The sequence below is a fragment of the Culex quinquefasciatus genome, chromosome 3 (genome assembly GCF_015732765.1).
Source record: "Culex quinquefasciatus strain JHB chromosome 3, VPISU_Cqui_1.0_pri_paternal, whole genome shotgun sequence".
Taxonomy (NCBI): Eukaryota; Metazoa; Arthropoda; class Insecta; order Diptera; family Culicidae; genus Culex; species Culex quinquefasciatus.
The window spans coordinates 115,263,977-115,285,414 of record NC_051863.1 but is presented as its reverse complement, the minus strand read 5'-3'; the positions used below and the strand labels follow the sequence as shown (position 1 = coordinate 115,285,414).

General features: G+C 40.2%; 1 protein-coding gene across 6 annotated transcripts in view; it reads right to left on the bottom strand.

Moving 5' to 3' along the window:
• The window catches only part of LOC6031304, an 84,945-nt gene that overhangs the window by 11,676 nt on the left and 51,831 nt on the right, over positions 1-21,438 (bottom strand). For 5 of the 6 annotated variants that reach the window (XM_038264147.1, XM_038264142.1, XM_038264145.1 and 2 more), the window contains 3 exons: positions 15,558-15,702; positions 1,872-2,201; positions 1,137-1,577 (listed from right to left, as the gene is read on the bottom strand). In XM_038264147.1, coding sequence (XP_038120075.1) covers positions 1,137-1,577; positions 1,872-2,201; positions 15,558-15,702 — 916 coding nt within the window. The remainder of the gene's footprint in view (positions 1-1,136; positions 1,578-1,871; positions 2,202-15,557; positions 15,703-21,438) is intronic. The other variant, XM_038264148.1, reaches the window with a different exon arrangement.

Here is a 21,438-nt window from a genome sequence, read left to right as displayed (position 1 = left end):
TTGGTTTGACGATGTGGTCTATATTAAAGTGAGGAAGACATGGCACCTGACGACTAGGCCACCCCACGACACCATGCTGCCTTCTCAATCTTTACTTAGCTTCAATGGTGACGGAGGCGATGATTTTGTACGGCATTCCTTCTAAACCTCCCTACACTAACTTTTTGTCCTGCAACTGCTCGACCCAGCATCCCCGGATGTTCCAAGAACCGGTAAATTATGGACCTGCATATCTAGATTGTGAAACCAGATCAGATCCGATACTACAATAATTGAAATTAAAAAGTTATGTATTTAGTATCATACAAATCTGTGTTTGTTGTGAAATTGTGGTCAGAAACATCAGAAATCTACATTTTGATCCATTTTGAGGATTGTCAGGTTAAAATTTACAAAATTATAGCGAAAATTTTGTGTTTCTAAATATACGTCGGAACTTGCAGAAAACACTACATTCGCCCCTCGTGATTGGGTGAAAACACAAGGGCGGAAATTCAATTTGGGTTGTTTTGATTGATGTTGTTGATTAGCCCTTTTGTTTTTTGCTTGTAAAACTACGTATTTTCGGAATTTTGAGATGATGGAGGGTGTTTTAGAATCAGTTTTGTTCGCTTTACATGATTCTGACAAAAACTCAGTTTGTTTACATCTGAGGGTTTCGCCCTTTTGAAAAGTTGTTACTGAATTGTCCCGAAGTTTGGTTGAAGTTGGTTGCTGGAGTTCCGAGTTATAATTACAAATGTTTACGGTAGTCTAACTTGTACGTGCGTCAAACGCGTTCTGACCTAAAATCCCTTTGGCCAGTTGTCGCACTTACATCAGTGACAATATAGCACAACAAGATTGAAACTAAATCGAATCGAATTTTGGGGATCTGTGAAGGTCAAAAGGTGAGGCATTGTGAGCTGCACAAAATAGCGTTCTTAACTCAATTTGGCCCAAAATGCACGTACGACAAGTTAGCACGACAGCGACGAATTTAGCTGCAACATTTCAGATGTTGGCTTCTTGGTTGAGCAGTAGTTGTTGGATCCTTACCATTTATCGGATGTGGGATCTTGATTATATTAAGAACAATATTCCCGAAAATGATGAAGATCCTCATACCGCACAAAACAAAACACTCAATCACTCACCGGCACTCCCGCTCGACCGACGGCGTCTGGGCCATCTGGCCGTCCTTGGCCTTCCGGGGCGTCGTCATCGCCAGCAATGACCGCTCCGGGCTGTTTACCTCGACCGTGGAGGCCGCACCCCGCGAATCGACGCTGGGCGTTTTGCTAATGGTGGAGGCACGCCGGCTTTTGTTCAGCTTCGACGTGGACGCATTCGAAATGGTCGACGAGCGCCGACTTGCGGCAAACGGGTTCTGCTGCTGTACCTGTTGCTGATGGGCACCCTGGCCAGGTTTGGGACTGCCCGGGTCCTCCTTTTCGATTTTGGTCTGCCGCGACAGGACATGCTTTCGGGCGGTGTCCGAGCGCTTCGTCCGGTCACGCAGCTTGTGCACGATGGGGATGTCCGTCGGGCAGCCGTAGTGCATCATCGAGCCGTGCGAACCGGTCTGGTTGAGAGTTCTGGAGAAGATTGACACAAAATGAGATTTCCATCGGATCAGTGGAAATGTGTGCTTTGGTGAGGTCGAAACACAGGGTGGCTGCTCAATTTGTTTTTAAAATCAATTGAAATTGTGACATTGCCACACTTTATCTAAAAAAAAAAGAATTTAAAATACTTAATTTTGACTGCAAATGGTTGAACAATTGTTATTACTGTTATTTAACAAATTTGATAAAATGTCAGAAAACTCAAACTAAAAAAAAAAACAAACAGCCACCCTGCCGTTCCGAAACATTTCACGGCTCATTTACTTGGGAAAGGGTTCCGGCTCGTCGAAGGATTGCGCGTGCCGATGGATGTGCAACATCCCCGGATGCAGCAGACTGCTGCCACCGTTGGTTTCTCGCGTTGACCGATGGACCATGCTGCTGACACGCGATCCCCGGTGAGTTCTCACGACGGACCGAACCCCGGCCGGCGAACCCACGCCCGAGGCCGCCTGCTGGTGGTGGTTGTGGAGGTGCTGATGGTGATGGCTGCCCGGTTCCTCGAGCTTGTCACCTGTCAAATTGGGCACCGAACCACTCCGGGACACGCGGCGGCTTTCGCACGGCGACGAGGGACGAGTTGCCTTGGGTGTTCTGGAACGAAAGAACGAAATCCAATTGGACTAAGTTTAGTTGCGAGGTGCTAAAAATAATCGCCATGACTAGCTAAGAGGAAGAGAGAGACAGCCATGATTGATTCGTTTTCACGCAAGAAGTGTGTTTCAACACAAAGTACGAGAAAATGAAAGCTCACATGAACATGATGAATCACTTTTTCGAAGCATGTATCAAAAGGATAATATTCATTGCAATTCGATCAATCACAGTGGTTGCGTACGTCATCCGCTTTCGCGGGATGTTATTTTTGGAGTGTTGTTGCGAAATGGTACCAATTTGTACCCATACCCATTTAAAAATAACCATAGGGGAAAGTGGGGCAAGTGTAACAAGGTAAAGAAATGCTCGTTATAACCGATTAAAAACGTTAAAAAATCTGGCGGTATTTTTTTATAATCATTTAATTCCAGGTCTTGACTGAGACTTCGGAAGAACTAGTTTTTCAAAATTCCCGTTTTTGAATGCAAAAAAAAATGATTTTAATTTTTTTTGATTTTTAGTACGTTCTACACAACTAGTGGGGCAAGACGAACAACCCGTTGGAGCAAGAAGAACATTGCAAGCTACAACATGTTAATTTGCTTACAATTGAACTGTTATCACTTAGATACATCAGATCAGAATGTATTTGAAATGTTTTTTTCATTTTTTGATTAAAAATCATATTTTACTGAAAATTTGATCGTTTTTACGAAAAAAAATATAACTTAGATGACAAATAGTAAATATCCATAATAAACACAGTAAAATATGTTGTTGCTGCAATTCGTATTTTTTTCCATACTAAAAATCCATAGGGTACGCTTGCCTCACCTGAACATGATTTTTTAAAAGCTCTCAACAAAAATAACCAAAAGTTAATTCATACTTTATAATAGGTGCAAGTCATTGGTAGGGACACTGATCTAGGAAAAATAGCATTTTGATAAAATGAGCCTTAAAACGAACCCTAAGCCGTATATTTAAAATAAACATCTTTAAATCTTATGCCAAGTGGCGTTTACGTCGATTTGCCGGTTATGTGGTAGTAGAATCAGCTAATTGCATTGCTAGCAACAATTATACTGCGATTGTTCCTCTTGCCCCATTTGGTCGTCTTGCCCCACCTTCCCCTATGATAATTTTCCAATTTTACTAATAAACATTTAGTTACCTGTTTTATTTCAACAACATAGAATATGGGCCCAAGAGATTACTGGTTCCACGCAAATCATTGTTTGTGATACATCTTCATCGAAAAGCCAGAAACCATAATCCGATGCTTATTTTGACCACACAGAAAAAAATGATGGTAATATTCATCAGGAAACAGTGACAGATTTTGTATCGAAAAAAATGAGTATTTTTACATCAGAAATTGATGAATAATGGATATCAGTTTTTGATAAATATTCATCAGGCTCATATTTTTGACCTTTGTCCTTTGACATTCCTTCAGGACGTGGGTGGTTCATTATTGACGAACCGACCTGCTTGAATCACGTGGCATCATCTGAAACAACAAAGACCCGGTAGACCGAACGTTTGGGTTAGAGTGAATGGAACGGTGCTCACCAGTTCGCATTCCTTATGCGCATCGAGCAGTTTCGGAGTGCTCTACCGGTCTTTGGAGTTTCTGCAGCTCTTGGTGGTGGTTGACTTGACTCGCGTGCATCATCTGGAACAGCAAAGGACCCGGTAGAACGAACGGGTGGAGATGGAGCGAATGGAACGGTACTCACCTGTTCACATTCCAATTTCGCATTGAGCATGTTTCAGACAGCTCGACCGATCTTTGAAGATTCTGCAAATTCGGCTTTCTGCAAGCCTTCTCCTGCCGTTGATTCTTCTCCTTTGTAGACGTGCTGCTTGTAAAACTTCTTCTGCCTTGGCGCCGGACAGCTTTCAGCTTCGGCCAACTTGCGGAGGTGTAGTTGATTGAAGAACGTGAGCGAATTTGACGGAACGGCACGGCATGTGCGCTTTGGCGATTTGTCGGTCAGCTGCATTTCGGTCTGCCGTTCGATCATCTCGTTTCTTGCACCGTTGACGGCTGGAGATGTTTGACCGAAGCATGATCGTAGATCTGCTTGCATGAACGAGCTGGCTAGCGGGTATCCGAAACAACAGTGGGGCTTGGTATTGTTGTCCTTACGCATGTGGCTGAGGCGAGCTTTCTTGGCGGGTTTCGTAGATGGGACTTTTTTACGGCGGCTTGCGTGGGTAGAAACGCGATGCGCGGCACTCTCGCGGGAGTTGCCGTGGGTGACTTGCGGATTTTTCGACCGAGGAAGAAATGCGACGTATCTTCCGTTGTGAGTTTGAGTGGGAGTGGAGGAGCTTTGTTTGGTAGGATGGCTTGCGTTTGGTTTGGCAGCTTCGAGCTCCAAAATGGGTTGAGGAGCTACTAGTAAAGTTCGAGCGGTGGTGGAGAAGCAGCACAACGTGGACGCTTCGTCGGACTTGGTGGGAATCTTGCCAGTTACTGTCCATCCGAAATGAGTTTCGACAAGTAACGGAAGTCCGTCACCGATTGGCTTGCGTTGTCCGGTGTGAAGTTCATGGTAGAATTCTCCACCAATCAGGATGTCGATCGCTCCTGGCCTGTGGAAGTGAGGATCAGCTAGTCGGACATCGGGCATGTTCCAATGAGCGATGTCTACTGCGCTTCTTGGGAGGTTGACCATGGGCGGTTTCATGATCAAGAAATCGAGGGTGGTGGAGAATTGGCTTGTTAGCGACTTGACTGTGGTGGTGATTTGTTGGTCGATCTTCTTGGCAGATTCTCCTAGTCCAGCTACGGTGACATCCACGTTCTTTCTGCGAATGTTGAGCAAGTCCGCCAGGTTGTTCGAGACGAAGTTGGACATCGATGCCGAATCTAGAAGCGCTCTGACTAGGAGTTCTCTCCCGTGGTGATCGGTGATTAGAAGGTTTACTGTTTCCAAAAGAACCGTATCTTGCTTCGCTACGATTGGAAGGCTGGTTTCAGAGGAATTTGCTAATCCAACGGTTCCAATGGTTGTAGGCGGGTTGTGTTGAGGAGCTGTGGAATTGGAAGCCACAGCTGCGTCTTGAGTGTGGTCCGGTGCACCTGGGTCGTGCAGCAGCGTGTGGTGCTTCGCTTGGCATATTCTGCAGGAGAACTTCGATCTGCAGGCACGCGCTTGGTGATTTTGGCGGAAGCAATTCCAGCACAGGCTTCGTTGGATGACCAGCTCGCGACGCTGGATCACTGCAAGCTTAGTAAATGCTGGACATTCGTATAACAGGTGCTGCTTCGAGCATGACGGACACTGCGGTGTGTACGCCCTTGTTTCCGATGTGGCTGCGTTCGCGATGAACTTAACTGATTGGAATTTCTTCTGACTAGCGCCGGCCACCTTGACATTGCCGGTTTGACGGTGCTGCAAGTCACTTGCGAAGGACTTCAGCATGCGAACGTGGTTGTTCAGGAACTCTATCAACTCCTCGTAGGTCACCACCTCCTTCTTGCTCGAGTCCTGTTCCCAAGCACGTAGGGTAGCGTAATCCAGTTTGTCGCTGAGAATAAATACGAGCGGTGTATCCCACTGGTTGCTCGGCTCTCCAAGCTTCTCCAGGGCTTTGACATGTCGCTGGAAGTCGTCAACCAACGTGTTCAAATCTTGTGCTGATTCGCCTTCCATTGATGGCAACTCGTACAGTCTTCGGAATAGGGTTTTTTCTCAGCGAGCGTTTGTTGTCGTACTTCTTTAAGAGTTCTTCCCAGGTCGGCGCGTACTTATCTGCTTGAATCTCAACAGTCTCGAATTGTTTTCTGGCGGGATCCTCTAACGATTGTAGCAGGTATTGTAGCTTGTTGACTACGGGAATGTCCTCGTTGATGTGAATCATGGAAACAAAGTTGTCTCGGAATGAAATCCATCTTGATTCGTCTCCATTGAACTTGGATAGATCAATCTTGGGCAGTCTGTGATGGAATGTTGACGGTCCTTGTGAATGAGTAAAGCTGGAGTTCAACGAAGTATCCGCATGCGCTGTGTGGTGATCCGCCTTGGAGAGCAGGAAACCTTTGGCCTCACAAAAAGTATCCTCGAATTCGCACCGCACCGCTAGATGTGCTTTGAAGGCTTCCGGTTTGTCCAGCTGCTCGATTTCTGACTGCACGGAAAGGAATTCCTTGTAGGTCCTGTTCAACGTCTCTAGTCGCACCGGTATTTGGATAGCATGCTTTTCGTGATCGTATACAGCCACAAATTTCTCAAACACCTCTCGTGTAGCCACAAGTCGCTCTCGCTTCTGCAGCAGATCAGCCAGCTTTTTATCTGCCTTGGTTGTCATCTCAACACTCCACTCTACTCACTCACCAAACGAAACGAAACGCGAAACGATTGCGGCGGAATACCACTTACCGTCGCGCGTGCGTGGTACTCTACGCGTACGCGAACGAGAACGACCGAAAGGGACACAAATCGAAACGTGTTTCCAGCTGTGGTGTGCCCTTTTCGCGATCCGCGAATCCGCTAAACGCCACCACCCAAACGCAAAGTCTCGAGTTTCCTCCTAGACAGATTTTTGTTGAAATTTATCCAACCACCAAAACTTGGCGTGCCCACTTTTGTTTGCGTCACTGTAAGTGCATTCGTTGAGTACTTGCCCACTTTTGCTTTACTTGCCCACTTTTCGCTCTCTGTGCCTCTCTCAGTGAATCAAGAGCACAGCGCGTAGAATTTGAGCTGCGTTTGTCGCTAATTCGTAGAATTATGCTCTTTTGCCTTATGCTTTCACTTTGCCAAACATGCGATTTTGTCATGCAATTCATCCACCATTTGCAACCAGCCAAATTAGTGCAAATGTGGGAACCCGTCAACGGTAGTAGTACTAGATCGAGTGCCTCACCTTTTGTGGTCAAGTTCCATTGACCACTTACCAACACCGCTACAGCGCTATCCGTCCGCACTACAGGTCCCAGGTTCGACGTCGTCCTCCGATCCGGCTCGAAGGACCAAATGTTCGGGCCGGGCTCGAACTTGCGCCGGACGTTGGAGGTTTTGCTTCCCACCTTCGTTGGTGGCACCTGAAGACCTCGGAGACAGGTAACACTTTAGCACCGTACACTATGGGCACTCGCACTTCGCACTTTCCACCGTGAAAGTGTCGATGTTGCCTCAAGAGCACTTCAACGATCACACTCAGTCCGCTGGACTTGTTTCAGCGGCACTAGAGACAGATCTCTACGCGGCGAATCTTCACGATTTTGGTTCAAATTGTCGAACGATTTCGGATCAGAAATAAACTCGATTTTAATTACTGCACGACTTGTGTATTGGACTTTGGCGATGGAAATAAAGAATAAGAAGAACGCGACGTTGCTGCTTGCGAAGTGTATTTTGTACTGCTTGTGGTTCTCGTATTGATCTTCTGTCTAGGCTACTTTTTACCAATTCTGCTTCACACGGTAGAGATACAGAATCTCCCAACTGAGAGATATCAGCGAGGATGATGATACCGTGTGGTAGAGCAACTTCGGTATTTGCATGCAATTATTTTTTGTGTGTTTAGTTCATAAGTAAATTCAATTAACTAACCCTAAATGTGTGTGTGTGTGTTTGTGTCTTCGAATGCATTCTGTGTAAATTGTGTGCTAAAACTAATCTGGACTATTTACAACTGTACAACACCTTCATGGTCAGTTCAGATCTGACCATGTAATATTACTCAAAAAGAGGGATTGTTTAAACTACCAAATTTTCAACCTTCCAAAATTCAACTTTTTTTGCTGTGCACACGGACCATTGAAGATTTTGAATTTTTGTAATTGTTACAAGAATTATTCAAATGTGGACTGTTTTGTGTTACGAATCGAATCGTCATTCAAAATAATCCTGGAAAAGTACAAAATGCTCTACGACCCGTCGGAACCGCGGTTCTACCGACCTCCGGAGGCCATTTCTTGAACAGCATTAAATAGTTTTCATCGGATTATGGTACACAAAAAAAAAGTTGAATTTTGGAATGTTGAAAATTTGGTAGGTTGAGTATTACCTCTTGTGTAAATGTGTAAAAATGTGAACCTGATTAATATTCATCAAAAACTGACGAAAATTCATCATTTTCTGGGGTAAAATTAATCATTTTTTGAAACAAAATCTGAATGTTACCATCATTTTTTTTTCTGTGTGCCTGGTGCAAAAAGAAGAGCAGTTCTCTGCCAAAACCGGAAATGGATTATATCAATATTTTTTGAATTGGCTCAATCTTTTTGAATGCTTTCCCTGCGACCAAAGAAGCCATTTTGGGTCATTGGTTTACCCGTGCAAGCTCAAGTAACATTTTTTTCCAGGAGTTCTACAGGAGATCTTCAAGATAGCTACAGCATAGCAGTTTGGACCGCGGTAGGATAAAACTCTCTTCAAGTACTCTTCCAAACTCCTGAAGAAGTTTTGAAGAGAATTTTATCCTACCGCGGTCCAAACTGCTATGCTGTAGCTATCTTGAAGAGCTCTTGTAGAACTCCTGGAAAAAATGTTACTTGGGAGGCTCCATACAATTCTTGAAGCTATCCATACAAAAATGGTAGGTAAATATTCGAAAATTGTTAGTTCACAGAAGATTTTTTTTTTTAAGAAGACACAAATTGCAACTATTGAGCCTTATAACAGCATCTAGACAAAATTTGGCACTGAGTTATGATATTTGGAAATAAAATGTAGTTTTTTTTTTTTTGTTAAAAAGAAATTTTAATCGAACTTTTTTCTTCGACTTCATTTTTTAATTTTAATTTTTATTTGAAATCGAAAAGTTCTTTTCAGATTTTTTGATTAAGAGCACCGGTTTCAAGATATAGCGACTTTAAGATTGTTTTAAACTGAAAATTTTCAGTTAGGCATTTGCTAATATTTTCAAAGCTCAAAGTTTCAGAAAATATCAAAAAAATCGACTAAAAGAAAGAAAGAAACAAGAAAATTTATTTTTTGAAATCTCATCAAAACAGCTTTTACTTTTCAAGTAAATTAATGGTCCTGCTCTCAATGTTAAAAAAAAATCGACACATGCAACATTCTCTGATCCATTCGATTTTTTGTTTTAAATTTGAAAAGGTCAAATATTTAATATTACGCCATTTTGAATGTAAGAGTTGATTCTAAATTTTTAAATATAGGTATTGTTTTTGCAAAGATCTGAAAACTTAACAAATGTTTAATTATTTTAAATTAAAAAAGGACCATTAATTTATACAAAAAAGGCTTCTATTTTCATATTTTTTTTATTCGTTTTCAGCAACCAGAGGTCCAATCTTCTATGTCTCATCAGAAATTTATTGGAAATTTTTTTGAACTTTTCGAAATAAAAATATATTTTTAGAAATGGACAAACATGGACATCGACACCATTCTCAAACACCGAAAAACTGAAATTGATCAGTTAAAATTCAACATTAAGTCGCTATATCGTCGCTTGTGTGCTATCTTGTGACATGTCTGCAGTGAAAAGATAAGACGTGTCACAAGTTACCACAGAAGCGACGGAATACTAAAAATAGTGCACTTTATCAAAAATCTAACTTTTCGATTTCAAATATGATTCAACATTAATAACTGATTTCAAATATGATTTAACATTAATAAGTAAAAAGGCACATTCTTCAAAAAAAAAACGTTACTTAATCCACCTTAAGGTGGTTGGTGCCTTCCTCGCATTCATGTTGTTTTAGGTGGTATTTACAAATTAATTTTAGAGTTTTTTTTTATTTTTTTATTAATTTGTTTTTTTTATTATTGATTTTACTTGAACAGCAATTCTTTTATAACCAACTCTTCAAAATAAAGGTGAAAAGTCTCATGGGTTATATATTTCAGTGTTCGTGTAAATCTTTGTCGAGACAAAATGATGCAGCAACATAATTGATACAGATTTTTTCCAGAAGAGACGCAGACACTGCTTAAGCGATGTGGCAACCGGGCGATACGCATGCAAGGGGGTGTGGCTGCCAATCCCCCGCGTGGTCAAAAAGTCAAAAAAGCAAAAAGACCCGGCCTTAGAGGTTATGCAAAAATCACCCTTTTTTGTAGCTACAAAAAAACTTTTTCTTGGTATAACTTTAAAAGTACTTCACTAAACAGAATAAAATTTAATAGGGTCTTAGGGGACCCCAAAACGAACAGAATAAGGCGGATCCAGCCAAAATCGGTACAGCCAGTTCTGAGATAATCGTGTGGAAAAAAAATCATGTCTACACACATCCCCACAGACACTTTTTCAGGAGTTTGGAAGAGTACTTGAAGAGAGTTTTATCCTACCGCGGTCCAAACTGCTATGCTGCTATCTTGAAGAGCTCTTGTAGAACTCCTGGAAAAAAATGTTACTTGTATATCCCCAAAAAAAATAATATAATGATTTAGGGAAATTGATTTTTTATGAAAACAAAAATTTAAAAACACCAATATTTTATAATTGCTTTTTACTTTTGAATATTTTGAACTGAACTTTTTCATGTCAGAATTGTCACACGCACTATGGTACGTGAACGGTATTCACCTTTACTGATTATTTCAATTTCGATCAAACCATTATTACTTTACAACCGATTGCAATAAATCTTTTGCACTCAAATTTGATGAAAACGTGTTTCACCTCTCCCGCCCCTCATAGCAGTTATTGGGTCGCCCTCTGTAACCCGACATTTTCCCAAATCCTCCCCCATCTTGGAAGATTCATTAACCCATCCCACCACCGGCGTCACCCCCAACGGGGTCATCATCATCAACGCAGGCCCAGAGGGCAAACCCCTTTCCACGCGCTGTCGCCAGCCATTATCGTCATCGTCAACAATTAATTTGTACGATTATTGTTTGCTCCGAAGATGCTTCAGCGTCTCACGATGTCTTGGGCAAACCATTCGACCAAAATAAGGACAAAGAACGGAGTCGGAGGACAGTTTGCTCTTCACCAACTTATCGGGTTGTTTTTTTTTTTTTTTTGTTTTATTACCTATTTATTTGCCATCGCTCTTCAAACTGGGTTGTCGAAAACCGTAAACAGCCAAAGGGTAGCAGGTTGATTACAAGTAAACAGAACGTGATCGTCGTTTGCAATTATTTGAGCAACGACGCTCAATTAAACGATTAGAAGTTTTTGTTATAGTTGGACCTTGGTCTGCTGGATAAGGAGTAAGTTGTAAAACAACTGAACTGTGAGTCTTTACCCTCTATTTTAGTTCGTATAGTCTGTTCAATCCTGGGATATGGGTCTTGTAAATAGTAGAGCAGTTCTCTCAGATTTCGGTCATTCGATTTTTTTTGTATTTTTTAATCCAGCTGAAACTTTTCTGGTGCCTTCGGTATGCCCAAAGAAGCCATTTTGCATCATAATTTTGTGCATATAATTTTCCATACAAATTTGGCAGCTATCCATACAAAAATGATATATGTAAATTCAAAAATCTGTATCTAATGAAGGAATATTTTGAATACTTTGTCTTCGGCAAAGTTGTAGGTATGGATAAGGGCTACACTGAAAAAATGATACACGGTAAAAAAAATTGGTGATAAAACATGCTTTTCAAAAATAAAGTATTTTTATTATTTTTTTCATTTTCTGATATGTTTTAGATGACATCAAATGTCAACTTTTCAGAAATTTCCAGAATGGACAAAAAGTCTCGGTCTGCTGATCGACCGCAAGCTGAGCTTCTCGGAGCATGTCTCTTCCACAACAGCTAAGGCGTTCGCGTTGCTTGGATTTCTGCGTCGCAACACTGCTGAGTTCGAGAACATCAATGCCCTTAAAACGCTCTACATCACCATGATTCGAAGCATCTTGGAGTACGCTGTGCAGGTGTGGGCGCCGCACCACGCTAATCAACGTGATCGCTTGAGAAAGTTCAGCGCCGTTTCACTCTTTATGCCCTTCGCCGTCTGCCTTGGAGGAACGGCGTTTGGCGGTCGAGCTACAGCGACAGATGCACCTTGCTGGAAATGGTGTCACTAGAAAAGCGGCGAACCTTTCTTCAACGGATGTTCGTCTTCGATGTTCTGACCGGTCGCATCGACTGCCCGCAACTCCGAGAAGAAATCACGGTGCATAGACCAACGCGGACGCTGAGGAACCAGCCCCTTCTGAGGATTCCCTTCCATCGTACTCTATATGGATACAACCGACCAATTGACCGCTGCTGCCGAATTTTCAACTCCGTATCTGACGAGTACGAGCCTAGCATGACCAGAGAACGTTTCAAACGAAAAATTCTAGCTCTTTGATGCGATGTGATTTTTTTTTATGTTATTTGACTGTTTAATTTTATGTTAGTTTTTAAGATATTCAGTCTGTGCGACTCTGGTCGAAGACGGTGAACAATAAACAAAAGTCTTTGACTGAGTTTTGATTTTTTGAATCAATACTAATTTAAAAAAATCGAAATATTGGTCGCAAAACATTTTTCGATGCAAAATCGCATTTGCAATCAAAAAGTACTTCAGGGAAATTTTGATAAAATGCACCGTTTTTAAGTTATAGCCTATTTTAGGTAACTGTTTTGAAAATAGTTGCAGTTATTCGTATTTTAAAATAAGTGCCCATGTTTGCCCACATTTGAAATTTTTTTTTTTTGAAAAGCTTAGAAAATTCTCTATATTTTGCTTTTTTGAACTTTGTTGATACGACCCTTAGTTGCTGAGATATTACCATGCAAAGGATTAAAAACAGGAAAATTTATGTTTTCTAAGTCTCACCAAAACAACCCACCATTTTTTTTGATGTTAATATCTCAGCAACTAATGGTCCGATTTTCAATGTTAGAATTTGAAACATTTGTGAAATTTTCCGATCTTTTCGAAAACGATACATTCATTTTTTTTTATAAATCAGGTTAACATTTCAAAAGAGCCAATAATTAAATACTACGCCCTTTTAAAATGTTAGTCTTGGTTTCAAAAAAATACTGTTAATTTTATCGATATGGATAGATCAAGTTCGTCACATTCCACAAATTTTACTTAAATGTTGAAAAAATCTATATAAACTACCCTTTGTTGGTAATTTCTAGGGTAGTCTATAATGAATGAAAAGATCTGTTAGATCTGATCTCAAAGGGTCTGTGAAGAAGTTTGTATCCTGAAGAGAAAACCATCATGTTAAAGAAATTGACAATTTTCAGACATGAATAATGTTTACACACAAGACGATGATTCTAGTCAGAAACTTCTGTACTGTACTGTTTTCGTGTAGTTTTTGCCACAGTTTATGTTGTCTAGTTTTCGCACTCTACGTTACATGTAAACACACACATATTTGTAAATAACAGAACACAAACAGGACGAAAAGGTCAGTGAACTTGTCCTGATCGTACATTTTCTTGTAAGAAAACCACCTCAGAACAGTCTCATTCCTTGACAGACCTCAGAACAGTTCAGCTCAGTACAGTTTCTGTAAAATACAGCCAAGTTTACGCGAATAAAGTCGTTTTGTTATAACCAGTTTTGTTATCTGTAATTTGAGTGTTTTAATTTGTATTTACCGGGAAAGAAAGTGCGACAGGATCAACAGACGTTCTTATGTGCGCAAACAAATAAGAAAAGCTAAACTTTAAAAAAAAATCTCAAGCCTTCACATGAACCTTAAACGTTTGCACGTTTCGTCAATATTATTCCTTCAGCCGGGTACGAGAGTTGCCTCTGCTTTTCGGGGCGTGTGATACTCATGCAAATTTATTGCGTGATTTGACACAAAATGGCCCCCCTTGTCTGGATCGTTTTGTTACACGACACCGCACGCATCCCCTCCTTTTGGAGTCCCCCTGCCGGGCCAGGAACACTCGAAACGCTCGAGCAGAAAGAATAAGTATTATCAGGATCAACGATAAGCACCGAGAATTTCTCACTTTAAAAATACCCACCATAAATCAGGAGCTTGCGGTGACACGCGCAGTCAAGGGTGGCAAGCCATCCGTGTGACACTTTTGTGTTGCTTGCCACCGACTGACTGACTTGTCCCCGCTGGGAAGTGAATTTGGGCAGGTTGGTTTACTGAAGGACAAATGAGTCACTTTAACTTTTGACTTCATTACAATTTGAACAGCCGAATTTCCAAAAGACATTCGTAACCTCGACAACTCCAAATTTGCAGTAGTTTTATTTTAAACTCACCAACGTTATATCACCAACCATCGCTGATGAAAGTTCAAATAAGATGAAAATTTTCTTCACTAAAAGTACACAATTTCTCACCCTCTCTGTAAGACAGCGCAACGTGCAACGTGTCATCATTACACTATTTAAGCTCTCTCTCTTTCTTCCCTTTTGGGGGCGAGCATTTCCGTGTCAAGGAATTTTCCCGCCCACTTCATCATGAACGAACATCCTCATCCTTCTGTCTTGCAGTATGCCATGCTAACGAAGGAAGCCAGACATTAGAGAGACGCTTGCTCAGATGAAGTTATGAACGGCATGTCGTCCTTTCTTCCTCTACTATGATGGTGGCCACGTGGGTGACTGGCAGCGAAAGTGCTAATGAACGCAAACGCCCAGGATGCAACACACTCGTAATGCAATCATCGAAAGTGGGTGGGAGGTGGTGGTGATGGTGAAGGTTGGGAGTCGGTTTGCCAGATGTCAGGATTTCACGCGAGACGAGACAAGACTAGACTTTCATCTACTTTCAGGGGGGTTTTCCACGTTCTGGTGGTACCCGGCATTACACGAGATCATATAAATATGTATGCAAATTGTATTGCTTGAGGCCACCTGGTTTTAGTTGAGCATGACTTGTTTGACGATGAATCTTGTTATGGCAACCTATGCCTCATATTATCTAAATTAAGCACAATTAAAGTAGCAAACTCATCGTGATAAGCGAAAACAAAATTTGATCTCAATCAAAAATCTATGCAAAATTTCTATTTAAAATGTTTAACACTTTATTTTAGACGAACATTTTTTTTGCAGCATTTCTCAATCCCGGATATAAACAAAATCCAGCCGAAAATCTCTCTCGCCAAATAAATAACACCACCTTTCTCCTGACTTCTGGTCGACAAAGGATCCGGAATGGGAAATGTCTGCAGCTGAGCTGTAAGTGTTTTTCGTGTAAATCGTGCTTGAGCTTTCCGTGACAAGCCACAGCACTACTGTGCCCGCCACAAGTACATAACCGCACAAGAACCTGACTCGATGAGATCTTCCTCAAAGTTGGTTGGCTGACACATTGATTCAATCTAGAGTCAACAGAGGGAGAGCCAAGATAAGACCACTACATCCAAAACGTGAAAATTACGCATGTTCCGTCGAAGAACACAACAATTACGGTCCGGCTTTTCGTGTCATTCACCGGAAATGACTTGAGCTTGTTAAATGGCCGCTGGCATGACAGACTTACCCAAGCGCTCGGGAGAAGTGAACCAAGGCCGCCGTCAGTGCCTTCCGATCTGGGACCTGCTCCACGGCCGGTGACGTTCGGAACACCCCCAGATGTTGCTCCCAGCGGGCCGTCTGGGCCGTACTGGGACCGTTGGCGATGCCTGCTGGAGAAGGGGAAGAAAAACAGAAAAAAAACGAGAATCGATTTGAGTTTTATTGCAGCTTACGGGATTCGGAGAGGAAAAGTGAAAATTGATGGTTGCATCAATATTGAAAGAGCCAACATTATTGGATTCCCTGGTGCTTTCGTGAATGGGTGTTTGTACCAAGAATGCAATTGGAATGATGGTTGGAAAATATACATCTGTCTCGTTTTGATCAATTTCATTGGAGTGCTTTCTTTTATTGAATTATTCAATTTTTGATCCGTATTTTGATATCTTCATAGAACTTTTTACTTACACTGGAATAGATTGTAAAATGATGAATTTGTCTAAAAAATGACGAACATAGACAAACAGACTAAACAATCACATAGCCCAAAAACACTAGAAACAAGGATCCCCAACTTTCTTAATGACACAAAATCGATCTAATTATTATATTGGTCAAAACCGTGTCTAATTTGAGTTAATCGGAAAAATGCCCGACCCCTCTTCGATTTGCGTGAAACTTTGTCCCAAGAGGTATTTTTTCCCCCTGATCACACATCCGAGCTCCCTTTTTTGAAAAAAATCTAGTGGCAGAGGGGTGATATGACCCCTTCCATTTTTGAATATATATTCTTGAAGTGTCCCAATTTCGTTGAATTTGGTTGCCGGATTCTCGAGTGATCATTAAAAATGTTAACAGTAGAGCAATTAATCAACCAAGAAAATTCTATTTTTGCTATTCAAAATAGTCGAACTTACGGGCCTAATAATTATATCGAAATTTCTCATATCAAAAATCTAGGTGCAAAATCCTTGGTTGATGTGCTCCGTTATTTTCAAAAATTTTAAGTCTAGACCAACTTTTCAAAAGGGCGTAATATTGAATGTTTGGCCCATCTGATTAAAAAAAATGGATCTTGATGAAAAGGGAAAAAAAATGTTTTCGAAATAATCGGAAAATTTCACAAATGTTTAATTTTTCCAATCTGAAATCTCAAAAAAAATATTTTCAAAAATTGTCATTCATGATCACTATTTTTGTTCAATTCAAAACAATTCGGTTTTATTGGTTAATAATCAAGATACAGTGAGTTCTTTTACAGTGCATAACAGAGATTTGGAGTTCCTTTCAGCTGTGTGTTGCATCATAATACTTTTGGAACAATTATTTCTTCAACTAAGGCACTAGCAAGAGTAACAAAAATTAAAAAAAAAAACTTGCAAAAATTGCAGAGGATAGGGGATAGAAGTAGAGAAAGCTTATATCTAAATCACAGATTTTTTATCCATTGTAGATGTGCTTAATCATCAGCTCCCCGAGGGCCAGAAATTGCTCCGCCTTGTTACGGCAGCTCCGAAACCGCGTCATCATCTCCCGCTCATTATGTTTTGTTCACTTTGAACACGACACTTGTTGAGTCCCTCATAATCTCATAAGTGACAAGTAGGATGCCAACAATACGGGACCTTTTTTCCAAAATCTAGAGTAGACAGGCTAAATATTGTTCATCCTTGAGATATTTTAGAACTCTTGGCAAAATATAAATAAAATCGGTCAAAATATGCCCAGGCAAAGGTTGTGTTGTTGTTATTACACAGCAAAAAATCCGATGGTAAAATCGCATGCAAAAGCATGCACATCACCTTTGTGAGCAAAAGCATGTAGGGTAGAGTAGTCATCAATGAGACACGGGGAACAATGATAAAATGGCTCTCACATAGTTTCAATCAATCAGGCTCATATTTGGGGGAAAGGTGTGTCTACTAGATACACATCTGCCATATTAGTGGCTTTGGTTATGGACGCTCCCTTGAAAAGTTATTCATAAATGTTTGATTCTGGGGTGTAAAAGTAAATTATGGACAAATAATACTTTTTCGCTCGTAGGCTGCCATTTACACCAAAACTAATATTTCTCCAAATTTCTTTCGACGTTCCGTAGGGATTGAGTTGGGCTACAATGTCCTTTCATTAGGTTTGGCCAAAATTTAGAATATACCCAGAATCCAGGGCTGTCTCATTGTTCCCCACTCATGTCAACCCATGGGTAACAATGAGACACTTCGATTTTTCTTAATTAAACTTTTCAAAATCTATGGAAATCTTTCAAAACATGAATTGAAAGTGATTTTTGGCATATTTATAGAGTTTTAACCTCATTTAACCAAAAATACAAAGTTATTTTATATAATTATATGGATTTTACAAAATTTAAATACTTTTTAGTATAACTTTTGTTAATTAAACTTTCATGTTGGCAAAATTGCTCTAAAATGTTCAAGGCAAGTTACCTGCTATGGAACAATACAAAAACATGAAGTTTTATTAGAAAAGTATTGATTTTTATAGAGTGTCTCATTGTTCCCTAGCTGTCTCATTGTTCCTGCCAAGTGCGTCTACAATGAGACAGTTGAATAACTCTGACTGTAGATGTCGGATCGATCTCATATTTTGGTTAATGTTAGAACACACTAAAAGAAAGAAAATGTAACAAAAAGCTCATTGAAACATGCTGATGAAAAAAATAGAAAAATCGTTGAAAGTTGAAAACCAAAAATGTCTCATTGATGACTACCCAACCCTAATATTGTATGAGAAAACGTGTACACAAAAAGCGTGTACAAAAGAAAAATAAATAAATTTTGCCAAAAAAATCCCAAAAATAACATCAATATCCAGATTATCAAGTCCGCGCCCCAACCGTCTCGGCTATCACACAATCTTGTAACCTTCTTGTACTGTGTTCAACGCCGATGTAACAGTAGGTTTCCCGTACGTCGTATAAGGTAGGGTAGTCATCAATGAGACACTTTTGGTTTTCAACTTTCAACGATTTTTCAAAATTTTTCATCAGCATGTTTTAATGAGCTTTTTGTTGCATTTTCTTTCTTTTAGTGTGTTCAAACATTGACCAAAATATGAGATCGATACGACATCTACAGCCAGAGTTATTCAACTGTCTCATTGTAGACGCACTTGGCAGGAACAATGAGACAGCTGGGGAACAATGAGACACTCTACGAAAGTCAATACTTTTCTAGTAAAACATCATGTTTTTGTATTGTTCCATTGCAGGTGACTTGCCTTGAACATTTTAGAGCAATTTTGCCAACATGAAACTTTAATTAACAAAAGTTATACTAAAAAGTATTTAAATTTTGTAAAATCCATATATTTATACGAAATAACATTGTATGTCTGGTTAAATGAAGTTAAGACTCTATAAATATGCCAAAAATCACTTTCAATTCATGTTTTGAAAGATTTACATGGATTTTAAAATGTTTAATGAAGAAAAATCAAAGTGTCTCATTGTTACCCATTGACTTACATGAGTGGGGAACAATGAGACAGCCCTGGATTCTGGGTATATTCTAAATTTTGGTCAAATCTAATGAAAGGACATTGTAGCCCAACTCAATCCCTATGGAACGTCGAAAGAAATTTGAAGAAATATTATTTTTGGTGTAAATGGCAGCCTACGAGCGAAAAAGTATTTTTTGTCCATAATTTACTTTTACAACCCAGAATCAAACATTTATGAATAACTTTTCAAGGGAGCGTCCATAACCAAAGCCACTATTATGGCAGACGTGTATCCCGTAGACACACCTTTCCTCCAAATATGAGCCTGATTGGTTGAAACTACGACTTCTGAGAGCCATTTTATCATTGTTCCCCGTGTCTCATTGATGACTACTCTACCCTACTGAAATAACTGTATACGATGTATGGGGAACGTACAGGTACATCGGTGTTGATCCAACTTAATTCACAGCGACGAAATAGCCGAGATGGTTGGGACGCGGACTTGGTAATCTGGATATGACTCTCACCAGATTGATGTTAGTTTTGGGGTGTGCAAAATTTATTTATTTTTATTTTGTACATCCTTTTTGTGTACACGTTTTCTCATACAATATTTCATGCTTTTGCCCACAAAGGTGATGTGCATGCTCTTGCATGCAATTTTACACAGAAATGTCTTCGAAAGTTACAGATTTTCGAATATTTACGAATCATTTTGTATGCACCGAATACCTATATTTTACACTTAGAATTTTTAGCGTCCGCCTCAGGATTCGAACCGGCGACCTCTGGATTGTGAGTCCAGTGCGCGGTCCGATTGATCCACACAGGCAGACACGCGTTCTGACCTGAAATCCCTTAGACAATATATCGCCCTTGCAGCAATTTTCAGGGTGTGTCAAGATAGAACGACAAGTTTGGAACTTCTTTCAGATGAAAAGTTACAAAAATGCTGAAATTTTTTTCGTTTTTTTATTGAAGATCTCAGGATTGAAATCGAATTTTGGGGATCTGTGAAGGTCAAAAGGTAAGGAATTGTAAGCTGCACAAAATGGCGTACTAAACTCAATTTGGATCAAAATGCACGTGCGACAAGATGGCACGACAACGACGACATGAAACTATACGATTAGGCATACAGCCATGAAAAATGTTCAAGCTATGTTTGTCTATGTCTTCAAACGAAAGGTATCAAAAAAGTGACAAAAACTGTCAATTTACCCTACTCATTTTAAAAGCAAGTCCAAGGAAAACTTTCTGACTATCTGACATCAACCAACCAGAGGCACAAGAGTCGTCTTTGAATGAGAGGTTGCCACTCGGTTCCGGCAAACTTTCACTCTTTCATGCCAGAGTTTCAACCCATAAATTGGTATGTTTCACGCTGCTCCACTGGAAGCAGTGATGATAACTGAATTAGTTCTGTAAGCCGGTGGGGTGCCGTCAAACGACAGTTAGTCAAAGTTTTTAATTGTGTTGAAAACAGCTCGCAAAACTTGCTGCTAATGTTAATGAAGTAAAGGTGTAATATTTTGACAAAGAAAAGAACAGATAAAAGGTTGAGTTGTTTTTAAAGACACTTCTCCTTCACCAAACAAAACATATTGTAATTCACAAAAAGCACAACCAGCATACAGCTTTGATCACAATCACTAATTATGAATTCATTTTCCCAAATTATTCCGAAAGCTTTTTTACGCTCGAAATACTCTTTAACCTTTTTCCCAACCCAAAAGCCCCCGGGAACAGGGAGCAACCGAAAAAAAAAGACAGCAAACCACACAGCACATTTCAACAAAAAGGTTACTTTTTCCCGGCAGCAGCAGCAGACTTGGCAGCGGAAACTCTTGGCTTTCGAGTGCAGACGGTCCAGAAAATTAAAACATCCCAAGTGCCTCCGGGGCAGCACAGTCGCAAGCAAAGGTTGCTCGAGACTGAAAACAGACAAAGCAAAGTCAGCAGCGCTGAGGAGGACGACATTTTATGTACATCATACTTTCATGAAATGTGTGCACAGTTAAAAAAATACCAGTATAAAATTTTAATTTGAATAGTTTTGCATTAAATTATGTCCATGTTTTATTCTTTTTTACTTGAAAACCTTAATAAAGTTTGAAAAAAAATTAAAAACAGTGCAGCAAGGTTGGCGCTTGAAGGCTGCTGTGCTGGTGACACACTCTGTGAAATGCACGATGTTGTAAAATTATGGATAAAATGTAACGAACGGCAATTCATGCCCACGTGAACAAAGTCGGAGGAAAAAATGTTGGTTTCAGTGAACTATAACGCATGGTTCTCAATCTGTGTACAAAAACATCAAAGTTTTTACTAAACAATTCAAATATAATTGAATTGTATAACATTCCAAATATGTATCCACAAGAGGTTGGAAGTCAAGCTGTTGATTTACGGCAACCGAGTAGGAGCTGACAGGTTAA